This window comes from Mauremys mutica, chromosome 6 (genome assembly GCF_020497125.1).
Source record: "Mauremys mutica isolate MM-2020 ecotype Southern chromosome 6, ASM2049712v1, whole genome shotgun sequence".
Taxonomy (NCBI): Eukaryota; Metazoa; Chordata; order Testudines; family Geoemydidae; genus Mauremys; species Mauremys mutica.
This window is the reverse complement of record NC_059077.1, coordinates 86,671,406-86,685,551: the sequence shown is the minus strand read 5'-3', so window position 1 is coordinate 86,685,551 and position 14,146 is coordinate 86,671,406. Positions and strand designations below refer to the sequence as shown.

Below are 14,146 nucleotides of genomic sequence, written 5' to 3'. Positions count from 1 at the left end.
TGTGACCATGATTTGTCACCGAATTTGGTCTGCTGGTTGGATCATTAGCTTCCTGGGCCTGGGCCAGGTACTGATGGGGAGCACAATATGAATATTGATCCATTTTCCCCCCTTGAATCTGCTGAGCACCAATTACTTCAATGGGACTGCTCACGGGTAGAGTAAAGCAAGTGGGTGCTCTACATTGTTAGCCTTGGGGTGAAATCCTGACTCCATTGAAGTCCACCTTTTTGCTGTTGATTTCAATGAAGCCAGGATTTCACTTTTATTATTTGTATTACTGTAGCCCCATTGTTCTATGTGTTGTAAAAAAGACAGTCTCTTAAGGTCCTGATCTTGAAATGTGACACTCGTGGGTGGATCCTTACACTTCATGGAGTATCATTGAAGTCATTGGGTTCCACAGGTGCTAGAGCCCTTTAGTAGAGATTCAATTGCAGGCTCAGCACTTAAGTGCATATTAAGAAGAATCCCAGCAAAGGATGTTGTTAAGATGTTAAAGCAATAGTCCTAACTGTTCGTATATTGATTTAAAAAAAGTTCCTTTATATTTCACATGAAATTAAAGACCAGAGACACAAACTAGCGGTCATTTTAAGAAACCAATTTAAGAGGTCAGAATCAAAACTTTTTTGTTTTAAGAGTGCCAGTTTGCTTGTAGTTCATCCCAATGTACTTTAATTTTGCAGCACATGTGGTGATTTTTATGATTTATTTAGTGCTGTAAATGTACACAGTGCTTTACAAAAAAACATTGAGGCAATAACTGTGGTTTTGTTTTGTTTTTCTATCTGCCTATGCTCAAACACATGCAAAACAAAACATGGGCCTTAGTTCAGGTGGTGGAAGAAACCAACTTATTGTAGGAAGGATTAAAGATAGGAAGAGGCTTTCAAGAGAGAACTGAAGGAGGAGAGAGGGAACTTGGTAGTCAAGGTGTGGGAGACCATGCTGATCCCACAGCAGGAGTAATGGTGTAAAGCCCAAAGTGAGGTAACAGTAAAGCATTGATTGGGAGGAGTATAGGAGGGGAGAGAGCAAAATTAAGAGGAACTGAGAGCAGAGATGAACCTTAGGAGTAAATGATGAGGTAGAAGAAAGGGGATGAGTAATAAATTTGTAGAAAAACAAGCGGTGACCAAGAATTGAGAGAGAGAGAGAGAGAGACTGGAAAAGATCAGGAGTCGGATCCTCAGCTGGTGTAGATGTGCAGTGCTCCACTGAAGCCAGTGGAGCTGTGCTGATTTACACCGGTTGAGGGTCTGGCTCTAGGCCCAGATGGTTAATAAAATGGGAAAATGAGTCCAAAATTTAGAAATTACGTGAAGTAGTTAACAAAAGAAAGTCAGAGGCAGTGGAGTTGGCCTTTTCAACATGGAAATAGACGTAATCCAGAGCCATGGTAGGGGACTGGAGAGAGGGAGGGTGAGCCAGGCATCAAAGTGAGGGATGAAGTGAGTGGGAGCTGGGAGGATTGTAGACTATGGCCACATGGAGCAAGGGAAGGAGGGCAGACGAAGGGAGGGATTGGATATGACAGTACAGGGAGTAGAAGAGCCAAGTGATTGGGGGTGTTCACTCTTTTGACTTTGACATCTGCACTTGGGGTTCTGGCTCACACCCCATTACCTGAAAGTTTGGGATGTTTTGAGATTGTGCAGTGTACAGAGTAGAAATATTCTCTTTTTCCTTCAACTAGTACCACTGAGGGGTATAACTCAACCAGCCAAATTCTACGCTGATGTGATCTCAATGAAGTCAAAGGAAGCCATGTATCAGCATCTTCCTTAGTGGGATTATATGTGTGTAAATCAACACAGACCCTTAGAATCAGGCCCAGTACATTAATTTACAACATGGAATAAAATGTGCAAACATAATACTCAGTTTTCTAGCAATAAGGTTAAGAGGAAGGGTAGCTGAAGGACTCTAATCCCAGTGTCTCCCTTGTTGTACACTCTGTTTAAGCCAAATACTTTTTCTTCTCATTTGTAGAGTAATACAAGTAAGAATCCTGCTTCCCTAACCATAAGGAATGTTTCATCTAAGGACAGTGGAATACGGATTTCATGTATAGCAGAAAATATTGTGGGAGAAGACCAAGCTTCTGCTGACCTTGTGGTGTTCTGTACGTAAACAGGCTTGCATACAATGTCTAAGCTACATCAGCACAAAATATTTGGGGTATATATTTCTGTTGGGCATGTAAGATGTTGAAACAAGAATGTCACCTAAGTGTATGAACTGCATTGCCTTTAATGCTGAGGAACAGCACAACCAGCAGTTGTTGTGTAGTAGTGTTGCTTCATTACTCTGGCCTTACATATCTCTGCTCTCATAGCTGCCTATCAACTTCCAGTTTGAACTGCCAAAAGTACATTTCTAAAGTCCATGTTCAAATGGCAGTGTAAATGTGAAAAGGTGCCTGGGTGCATGTGTATTTCATATGCATATAAAAATACCCACAAATCAAAGGCGGAGATCAAATTGTTATTAATAATTTGAGATTTTAAAACTTTTCATCTGAGCCAATAATCCTGATACATTTTTTTAAATTAAAAAAAAAATCAACTTGTAACATTATTTTTCCCAGGCATATATTAGTTTTGTCCTTAGCCTTGAAATAATCTATTTATCTGTCAAGTCCAGGAGGAGAGGATGGGCACAGGGGATAAAACATTGACCCCTTAACTCTAAGCTCCCGTATGAATCTACCTTAAGTGAATTAAGTAGGCTGTTTTTACAAGCTTCAGATATTGATCATCCAGATCAAACCCACATTTTATTAAAAATGAGCATGCTTATTAGAGAAAAATCTTTGTTAGAGAAGTAGCTATAGATTAATTTAATATGATTTTATAGTTGAAATTGGGTATGAAATAGCTAAGGGAGAGGATATATGCTACACATACTGGAATGGTGTAAACAAGGAATCTTGGATTGGCACCAATATGATTGGTACAAGGGCGTATAACTAGATGTAATTAGATGCAATTAACAAAGGAAAATTCAATCTGAATATTAAGAAAAACTTCCTGACAGTGAGATAATGTACAAGGCTGTGGAATAGCCTCCCAAGGGAAATAGTAGAAGCCCATAACAATTTAAAACTGGAGTGGACAAAGTACTAGAAAATGACTATAGGAAATGATCCTGCATTAGCAGGGGAATTCAGTGAATGAACTAATAGGTCTGTTCCATGATTCTATGATGAAAATCTTCTAGAAGTTTTCATGCCTATCTGAATGTATTTCCATTACACCTGATTTTGGCCAACTGTTAAATACCCTTTTAAAAATAGTACTTATTCCCTGTTTTTAACCAAAGCACTTAATAAAAAAAACTTTCACTGAACCTGCATGATTTATTAAAGTTGGTTCTTGTTTTATTGGAACCAGTTCACACATCTCATTTTAAAGAATGACTTTATTGAGGTATTGTCCATTTCAGGTCTGAATTCAGTTCACATACACAGCTGATGGCTTCCTTTATGAATATCTACACCCATAAGCACAAGGCTGTAGTTTCCAAGGCTGCCAATTTCTTAGCTTTAATGATTTTAAAAAATGCCCTCAAGAATTTGAGGGGAAAATGTGTTCAGGATATTCTGATGTTATTCACTCTTCTTTTCAATATAGTTGCACCAAATATCACATTTATTGAACCTCCAACCCCGGACCACCACTGGTGCATTCCATTCACTGTGAAAGGGAACCCCAAACCCTCATTGCAGTGGTTCTATGAAGGGGCTATACTGAATGAGTCTGAATACATCTGTACTAAAATACACGTTAGCAATCAAAGTGAATACCATGGCTGCCTTCAGTTGGACAACCCTACCCATTTGAACAATGGTGCTTATACCTTACTGGCGAAGAATGAGTATGGAGAAGATGAAAAAAGGGTTGATGCTCATTTCATGTCAATGCCTGGGGATGGTGAGTACTCTTTTTTACTATATTAGCAATGGCATCTTGATGATTGTGTAGAGCTAGTGCTGCTGGCCAGTTTATTTTTCTCTTCAAGTTTTCTCTTAAAATAATTTGTTGTAGATATTTACAGATAACTGCTTTTTTTTTTTTTTAAATCTCCTTTCATTTGAAAATTTTGCTTTTCGGTTAGATTTTATGAAATGAGCCTCATAGTAGCTCTCTTTCATGAATCCTGCTCTCCATGCCTTTTCTCCATGTCCAGACAAAATTAAAAAAAAATTTTTTGAAGTATTTTTTCCAACATATATGTTCTGATCCCACAAATGTTGAGTGCTAGTTCAATATGAATTGAGGGGGTGCTCTGCTTTAGGAAGGACTAGGACTAAGCTGTGTATCCATAAGACCATGTACAAGTGTCTAGAGAAAATAGAAGAAAATGAAAATTCTGCAGTGCAGTACAGCATGTAGATACCAATACATTCTTTAGGACACTAGAGGGTGCAAGGGAGAAAATAAGTAACCAAGAGGCAGCAGGGCCGCCCAGAGGATTCAGGGGGCCTGGGGCAGGGCCGGGTCTTCAGTGGCAATTCAGCGGCGGGTCCCTCTCGGGAGGAGGACCCGCCGCTGAAGAATGAAGCGGCGGCGGTAGAGCAGCCTAAGTCCGGCTGATCGCGGCTTTTTTTGTTTTCTGCCACTTGCGGTGCTTGTACTCACTGGGGCAGCGCTTTGAGGCATTGGCAGCACTTTAGCGGCGGGTCCTTCACTCGCTCCGAGTCTTCCGCTGCACTGAAGGACCCGCTGCCAAAGACCCAGAGCGAGTGAAGGGCCTGCTGCAGAAGTGCCACTGAAAACCTGGAGCCGCTCACGGGGTCCCTGCAGGGCCCAGGGCCTGGGGCAAATTGCCCCACTTCCCTCCTCCCCCCCCCCCCCCCCGGGCAGCCCTGAGAGGCAGGAGAGACAAGATGGCTATTGTTACTGGTCCATATCAGTGGTTCTCTGCCCGGGAGCTACTTGGCCCAGTCAGCCATACAGGTAGTATGTATGGACGTAGCCCACATAGCACACACAGAGCTACATATGTGGCCCACAATGATAAATAGGTTGAGACCCGCTGCATATTAATCCTCTTTACTGCATCCTTGGCAGAGTCAGGATATGACAGGCACCCACTAAACTGCAGGCATTACACTTTGTTTGTCTTGATTTGATGCTTTATTCCCAGATCTTCAAAAATACGTGTACAGGAGTTGTGTGGCTAGATGGCAGGCAACTATCTGCCCATTGGTATGAAAACTTACACTGATTGCATAGGGAAATCAGGTGTGTAAATGTGTATGCATTTTTGTGCAAGAAACTGCACATTTATATCAGAAAATCTGGGCACTAGTGTACATTTCAGTTTCCCTAAACATAAGGTAGCAATAACATGCCAGTTGAAATAGCGATGTCCAGTCCTATGTAATATTTCACAGTGATAGAGGAGCTGGGTATTTAGTCTTTCAGATTTTAATTTCTTTCACCTTCATTACAAGTTACCACTAGTGAAAATACATGCCATATTCAGTACTTGTAGCAAGCTGTTTTAACCGGAACAATGAGGTATGTGACAGTTCTCTTCCAGGCTTGAGTAGGAGTAGATACAGAACTGACACAGAGAGCTCTAGTTACTCCTGCTGCTCTTAGAAGCTTCTCTCTTCCCTTTCCCCCTAGAGTCCTTTTCTTAATAAAATTGTTACAGGAACAGACCATGGTTTCAGCTACTGGCAGCTTCCAATAGTGCATTATAACAATTCAATAAAACAGTCCACTTTACATCCATACGGTTTAAAATGGAAAGTGATATTAACTTGGCTGCATTCACTTAGAAGAATAAACAGTTTTCCCAATAAGTTTAACCAGGCTACTTTGAAATTAAAGTGAATTTTTTTCTTTGAACAAAATGCCTTTTATTGGCACATTTTCTGCTCTAGGTTAAAAACTTAAACCTTCTTTCCCAGTAGTGGCATTTTTAATTATAAATCAGACTTTAACATATCCTTCCATTTAGACAGGCAGTGTTTATTTATTCCTTCAGTTTTTAATTCATAATATAGCTGTAAATCTCAGAGAAAATGTTCTGTAAGCATAACCTCGTTCTCTGAGGAAACTAAGTTTCATAAATACATTGTAGAAGAGACTACCATAGGCACATCCTGTCTGTGCTTATCTTAAAAATCACTACATATGCGATGTGTGGCTACAAACCAGTCTTAAAATTTAACAGGAAGAAACATCTACCCAGGCAAACTCCTCAAAAGTTTTTTTTTCTTTATGGGATTTTTACAGAATGCTATTTGTGACACTGGGCTTTAGCAGGTCCTACAGAGTTGATATAGGTTCCTCCTTTTTACACTTTCATCTCTCCTGCCCTGGAAGCTGAAATAAAGTCAAAGGTAAAAAATAGAATCTCCTTATGTTTCACTGATATTTTATTGTGCTTTAGAACAACCACAAGTTTTGGAGCCCTTTAAAGGCATTTTTTCAGTGATATCGTTACTGTGTAGTTTCATTGTCTGTCCAACATACTGTACAATTGAATATGAAGATAGGCCCACACCCAGGCATTATGTTCATTTCCATGCCTGCATGATAGAAATTAAATACCAGCCCTGATGTTTAATGGGGTGACATATCTTCATCAAGCTTTGAACTGATTCTGTGACTCTTACATCACTTATGGGCAAATGCACTGAAGATAAAAACAAAGATAAATAAAAAAACTACCATACCCATAAACTATAGAAATTAAAATGAATGATTAAAATAAATAAAAATGAAGCATCAAGCGCTTTCGAGCATGAGATCATCTATATCAACATAATACTCTACCTTAAACTTGTATCAGTCATGCTGCAGATAGGGTCCATGCCAAGAATTTCTCAGCCTACATTGTGCCCTTTGTAGAACAGACGTATCACATGAGAACTTGGCTGACAGTGCAGGCATAAAGGTAGAGAGCTGATTTGTACTTGGAGCACGTTAATGGTATTGCAATTATCACTGTGAACCATATCATTCACTAGAACCTTTGTTTTAAATACTAAGGGCCCATTTCTGTGATCTGGAGCTTTGGTTCCTGGCCTTTAAAATATATAAATCACAGATATCTTTGTGTGAGCAAGTTAGCAGAAATCAGTCTGAACCTTTCCCTGCCTACAGCATGTATCTTATGATGTGTATCCCACTTGAGGGATCAATACCATTCTAACTCATACAGCTTTGAACCACCAACTATCCCTATATTTGAGGCTATATTTAAGTAGGAGGTATTGGTTCAAGGTGCATTAGTTCAGCTACCTAACATAAGTTTCCTTATTTATTATTTGCCAAGGGTGTCATCCTAGCTGGAGCTAACGTTATCTGAAACTCATTTTGTTTGTTCTAGAATAGTGAGGGAGTGTTCCATAATAATGCTCCCAGGAAAGGGTTGCCTAAAAAGTCACATAATCTCAAAAGGCCCCTATATCATGTAGTTTCTCAGTTGAATTCTTGGTCTTTTTTTTTTTTTTTAGTATTTATTTTTATTACTATTTATTTATGGTAGCACTTGCTGTGTGCTGGGCACTTTCCAAACATGCAAGGACGGTTGCTCCTCTGAAGATCTTACAATCTGAATCCCTTCGTTGCAGGATCAGGGCAGCCAAAGGCATCTCTCTCTGGGGAACATCACAGCTAGCTTTTCCTCACCCCATGACAATCTAAAGGGCAAATGTTCCGTTTGCTCCCAGATGAACATAAGAGTCTGAAAAAGCCCTTTCAAGGAGGAAAAAACATCTTTAGATCTTGATTTCAGAAGATACCCACATCCAGAGACAGGAGTGCCTGAAAACGATTCCATGAAAAATCCAGCCACAGAGTAGGAACTAGTTCTGATGTCATTTCCATGTTAAAGCACCGATGACTCTCCCAAAATTATACAGTATTTCCAGTCAGCTCACTTTACCTCTTTCATTGGCTCATCCCACTAACTGGGAATAACTTGGAATGACTAAGACTAATAATTTAAATACAAAGAGTTTCACAGAAAGCAAGAATTGATAGTATCTTTTAGCTACTGAAATACAGTTCAAGGACAATAACGTAAAAAAAGAAAAAACATGGAAATATCAAAATAATAGCTGATATCATAATTTTTATGAAGGGATATCTAGACAGAAATGTGACTTTTGCTGAACTTTTGGGTTTTCAGATGAAGGCTTTAGTCAGTATAAAAGGTAACTGAATGGAATGTTACTTCCTAGCCTTTACTTCACAGGCAGGGATTAAGGCTTTAATTAATCTGTGGTCTAGTGGGTTAAATTAATCCTTTCTCTAATGCTACATAGTTGGACCAGGAGTTTAATTTCATTCTGAGGGTCATTCTAGTCCCACTAAAATCTAATAAAAGTTTTGCCATTATTTATTGAGTTCATGAGTTAGTCCAAATACTTTGTTTCCTTCAGATTGTGAATAGCAAACATATACAACTTTTTCACATAATTTGAATGTTTAATATTGGAAAAAATGTATCTATGAAGATTTTCAAAGAGAGAAGCCCCATCAGAAGCAGCTTGAGGTTAGATAATAAATGCTCATTGCACCTGATGTTTATTTCTACACCTGGATGGGGCCATTCTAATGGGGGCACCTTAATCTGCATTATAACTCTAAGCATTAAAATATCTGCAAAGGCATTTTAAAAATTGAGCCTGATACTCTGTTGCCATTCTGTAGAGATGTTTTGCAGCGCCTAGTCTCATACTTCTCTCAACAGATTGCCAAGCATTTAGCATAAGAAAAGAAGCAACAACTACCTATGTTCCTATCCTAATTTATAATGGCTTTGTACCAGTGTAACTCTACTGTTGTGGAGTTACTCCTGAAGTACAGTGGTGTAAATCCGAGCAGAACCATGCCCACTGAGCATGTTCTTCCTACTTAAAAGGTTTAAATATGTTTTTAATTCAACCTTCAAGCCACGTAGAACAAACAGTAAATATATAGAAAACTTAATTAGGAGATTACTGTATAGGACTTGCGCAATACAATAGAAAACATCAGATAAGCATAAATGAGCATCTTGAAATGTAGTGTAAAATAAAAAAACCTTTCCAAGTGGAAATCGATTGATGCTATATTATGAACAGAAGGAGTTCTGTGCACTGAAGATTTGCAGGATCATGCCCAGATATATGCGGTAATAAGAAACAAGTACAAAATGACATCAGAACTGTATATTGGAAAATGTAGATTTGTTTTGTCTATTTTAGTTGGCTAAGGGCTTAATTATCTAGTTGCCCTGCACATGGGACTCTCATTCTGTTCAATCAGAGTTCTGCCTGTGGGATCAGCTATGAAATTGGATCCTTAGCAGTGCAACTGCAGTAGAGTTAATGAAGTTGTGCTGCTTAGTCTATCAGTGACTTTGGCCCTTATTCTTTTGTGATATGCTGCCTGCCAGCTGACAATATCGCAATTCTAAAGTAGTTTTTCCTCATGGTGATTTAAGTTAAGAACTAGGTGAAAAGCCATGTTGTCATATGGGTGTAATTTGTAAGGTGTACACAGCCGAAAATGGCTGAGAACTTAAAAACTGGACAGTAACACCACAAATATCACTGGTGGTTGAACCTGGTGATATTCTGAACCCAAAAAGTTCTCAACCATGCTTGTAGCTGGTTCCATCACTTCATGCTGATTAATGGACGTTCTAGGCTTGAGACTAAGATATGGAGAAAGTGACACTTCTGGAATCTTATTATATAGATTACAAGGCCAAATACACACTGACCCAAGTCATTGCCACTCCCATTGAAGTTAACGGGTCAAATTCTGGTCCCATTAATATCAACTACAGTTTTGCCATTGATTTTTTTCAATAGGAATGGTATATACTGCAGTTATTCCAGATTTACACCCTTGTAACAGAGCAGAATCTGGCTCAGTTTGAAACCATAACTGTCTTTGCCAGAACTCAGTTTAGTCCTAGGTGTAGATCAGATCTTTCATATGAAGGAAATGTTGACATTTTACATGTCTCTGAAAATAATTAAAATGTAATTGAATAAAAAGCCTGTACAATGTATTTCGGTTATATGGATTTGTGGACCATTGATATCCTATAATATCATTGCTAAGGCTAATAAGCTTTTATCTCTGAACAGAATTCCTAAAAACTATTACTCTTCATGCACATTTGCAAGATATTTACAAACTCTTTCTGTTCTCTTTTTCCTGTTCAGGTAGTGGCCCAATCCTGGATCCTGAACTTTATGGTATATATTTTGATTTTCTTTTTTTCAAAATGTACAAAAAAGAAATGACAAATTAAGTAACTCAAAAACGGAAAGATGGAATGTTATGCTCAAACTTAAATATTATTTTAAGGTGAACCAAATGTTCTTTATTTTGATAGTTCTTTTCTGACTTATATTATTTTAAGATAAACGAATACAAATAGAGCTTTCTATTGCTTTCTCTCCTGCTGTTGGTTCAGACTAGGAGAAACATAAATGCACTGCTATAGAATGGTTGTAAATATCTCCAAATGGAGGATTAGCGCTATTGGTGTCCCGACTCTTGTGATCCTTTCAAAGTTCTATTTTTGGGGGGCGATTGAGTTTATCTTTTCTCCTGTAAGTTAACATTTTGATGATTCAATGTTTATAAAAAGCATGTTTTACCACCTGTAGAGAAGCCTATGCTACATCTCAGAGAGAGGAAAATTCCCAGTAAAAAATGAGTCTGGCACAAGTGAGCGCCCCTATAGCTTGTTTTTTCCTCTTCCCTCTTTACGCCTTTCCTCTGTCTCTCTCTGTTTTGGTTTTTCATTCCACTTCTCTGCTCATTTTTCACCCTATTTTTACCCCCCTCCCACTCCCCTTTTCTCCAGTCTCTCTTGTATAGTCAGAACTTGCACCCGCTAACATCTGAGTGAAAGTCATGCTTTTGAACCCAGAGTATTTTAGTTGGCGCTGATTTAGGCAAAATGTGTTAGCCCCTCCCTGATGAAGACTCAATCTGTACCGTAACAGCAGAGCAGTTTGTAAATCTGCAGTTTATTCTCTGTCTCTGGGCTGTCCATCATGGGTTAGGGACGATTTTTTTTTTTTTTTAAATAATGAATTGAAAGTCAGTATGACTTAGGTGCTGTTGAAAACTTTATCCAAGCTTAATAAAGTATTGCCTTATCCCAGGTTATAGAATTTCTTTTTAACCTGATAGTAATATGTTTTTTGGCCTCTCTGATATGGCTGGCCAAACTATTACAAGATGAATCAACAACAGTTACATGTAACCCTTGTGAAGTTGAATTGTGTTGGCATTGGAGCCTAACCTTCTACAATTTAGTTGTAAAAAGTACCAAAAGGAGTACACAAAGAATTTGAGGACCAAAAATTGAGAGAAAAATCTGCAAAACAGTTGGCTACTTTTATATAATACTGTTGTTGTATTTGACTAAGTGTGAAAGTCCATCTTCAGCAGTGCTTTCAAACTACCCTTTATGGTCTAGGCAGGGTTGGATCTTGCTCAGTATATGGTTATTTGGATGAAATAGCCCATAATTTAAGTTTCCTTAAGCTGATTTAAATTGTATTGCTTTGATTCCATTCCATTCCATGTAATTAAACTTTAGCAAATGTGCAATTGGGGCATCAAATTGTCTTTAAGTAGTTTGGAAATATTAAAGCATAGTTTCCCCTCCCTTTTTTCCCCCAAGGAGGGACAAATGTATTGGGTTTTTTTTGGGTAATTTGGACAGTTTCCTATGTGTACTTTGCTTTTGATCTTTATAATTCTCTAAGGACCCCATTGTGTAGAAGTATTCAAGCACATGCGTAACTTGATGCATGAGCAGTCCCATTAACTTCAGTAAGGACTACCGATATTCTTACAGTTATACATGTGTTTCAGTATCTTGTTGAAGAGCCTATAAGTTCTAGTCTGACCCAAAAACAATATTATTCTGATATTTCCATTGTTCCCCTTTTTTACGTTATTGTCCTTAGACCATTTTTCAGTAACTAACTGTTAATTCTTGCTTTCTTTGAGACTCTTTTGTAGTTTAAATGGTTTGTCTTAATTATTCCAAGTTCATAGGTTCACTTAGTGGGATGAGCTATTGAGAGAGATGGAGGTGAGCTGACTGGAAATACTGTAGAATTAGTTTTTGGGAGAGTCACTAGTAGAAGTGCTTTAACATGGAAATGACTTTGGGATTAGTTTCTGCTCTGTAGTGAAAACAAGAATAAGTTTATCATCAAAGAACAAACATTCAGGTAATGGTGAATATGAATATTGGGAACAAGTGGCTACATATAAAATGAAATCATAACTTGCTCTTTGGATCCTAAACGAACAAGTTACCCACTTGTCTAAAGAAGCTTATCTCACTCAAAGTTCTTGCTAGTGTTTTCAACAAAGTCTGGGGGAGATCCCACTTTCATGAAGTAAAGTCGCTGTCCATTTACTTCCGAGGTGAGGGATGACTAGGCATATCTTTTCTCCCCCCAAATATACTCAAGCAAACCTTTGATGTGCACCTCTAGACAGGGTCTCCTCCCTCACTGCTGGGCTATTTTTCTCTTCTTGTTAGTTTCTTCCTGAAATCTCTGCCAGCTCTTTGTTAGCATTTGACTTAGAATGCCAATGGTTGCCCCTGCTTACATATAAACAGATAGCTGGATAAACATCTCTTGTCTGACAATCTGTTTTCACTTTTGTTGGTTGCATACCTTATGAACATAATTTTCGGTATATATGCATAACTCTTTATATAGTGTCTGTACAAACATTTCACAATGATATTGATGACCAGACAGGCTTTTTTTTTAATTAGAGACCTCACATGACCCTCTTTACTAGAATGTAAATACCAGACTCAGAGGATAACATCATCCCCTCTCTGCCCCTTTCCAGTTGGCACTAAGAGATTCCTGGGTCACAGTAGCAGTAAAAGGAAAAAAGTTTGGACAAAAAGTCAGATTCTGAGAGCTTGCTCCTGCAAGGTACTAAACACCTCCTGTAAGTTTCTGAGTGCTGTTAACTCCTTCAGTGGATGACTGGGTACTCAGTGGCTCACAGGATTAGGCTCTTCAGGAGGGAGTAAGCATATATTGACACTTGGATATGTGATGGGGGAGAGAGAGACCACCATATGGGGATGATATTAAACTACAGATCAGTAAATGTAAATTTGAAAGCTAATAATAGAGATAGTTGAGCAAGATGCAAAAGGGACACCTCTTAACCCTACTGAAATAACATGGAGTAGATGGGCTAACCAGGAGATGGAATGGAAAATATTTTCAATTAAAAAAACCTGAGAGTGTCTCCACACACCCCTGCATGCCTCAGAGATTGGTGATAGGTCTTTGCATCTCTCTGGCAGTCAGACTGTGGATTTGGTGTGGGTGATTAATGAGACAGCACTTCATAGGCTTGCCAGATCCAGGTCTGTCAATGAGAGGCAAAGGGGGACACTTACGTTTCTCCTCCCTAGGCCTTGTGTTAGTAGTTGAGCCAGGCAGACTGCCTGGGTGAGGCTGAGGATTTTGTGTGGAGAAAGCCCTTTGACGTCGTATGTGGTCCATCCCTCTGGATTTAGCTCTGTGCTGCATATGGTAGTCCCCAAACTTTCCATTAAATGTTTTTAAAACAAATGCTTACCATCCAAAGGTTAGAACTTGGAATACAGGATGTCTTGTTGCTAATAATAATTGGCATTTACATACCATTTTACATGTTCAGAGCACTGCACAAACATTGATTCTTTAAATAGTTAATCTTCTCAACATGTCTGTGGGGTAGACAAGGAGGTATGCCAGATAGAACCACACCCACTGCAGTGTCACAAAATGATTCTATTAGGTTTGCAAAGAGTGTGCTCCTTTTACGCTGACCCTTTGCACTGGTAAATGACTGCAAATGTTACAGGGCAGTGAAGAATCAAGCCCTAAAAGTCCAACTCAATGGGTGAGTCAGAGTAAATGGATGTGCACATGGAACAACGTATAAACTTCTGATAAGTCCCTCCAGATACTCTTTCGCAGGCCTTCTGATATGTAGATGGGTAAACTTTATTGGCAAATATTGGTTGCCAAATTCTGCCCTCTGGTACCAAAATTTGTCCCTCTGAAAATGTGATGGTCATATTGTGATATATTTTGGTATCTATTAATGTGTGTTTTACCTTG

The 14,146-nt window shown here is 38.8% G+C and overlaps 1 protein-coding gene across 1 annotated transcript in view; it reads left to right on the top strand.

Moving 5' to 3' along the window:
* Window positions 1–14,146, top strand: part of NTRK2 (neurotrophic receptor tyrosine kinase 2) — a 270,220-nt gene that overhangs the window by 48,207 nt on the left and 207,867 nt on the right. The window contains exons 8-10 of the mRNA XM_045021743.1: window positions 1,996–2,128; window positions 3,639–3,938; window positions 10,193–10,225. Coding sequence (XP_044877678.1) covers window positions 1,996–2,128; window positions 3,639–3,938; window positions 10,193–10,225 — 466 coding nt within the window. The remainder of the gene's footprint in view (window positions 1–1,995; window positions 2,129–3,638; window positions 3,939–10,192; window positions 10,226–14,146) is intronic.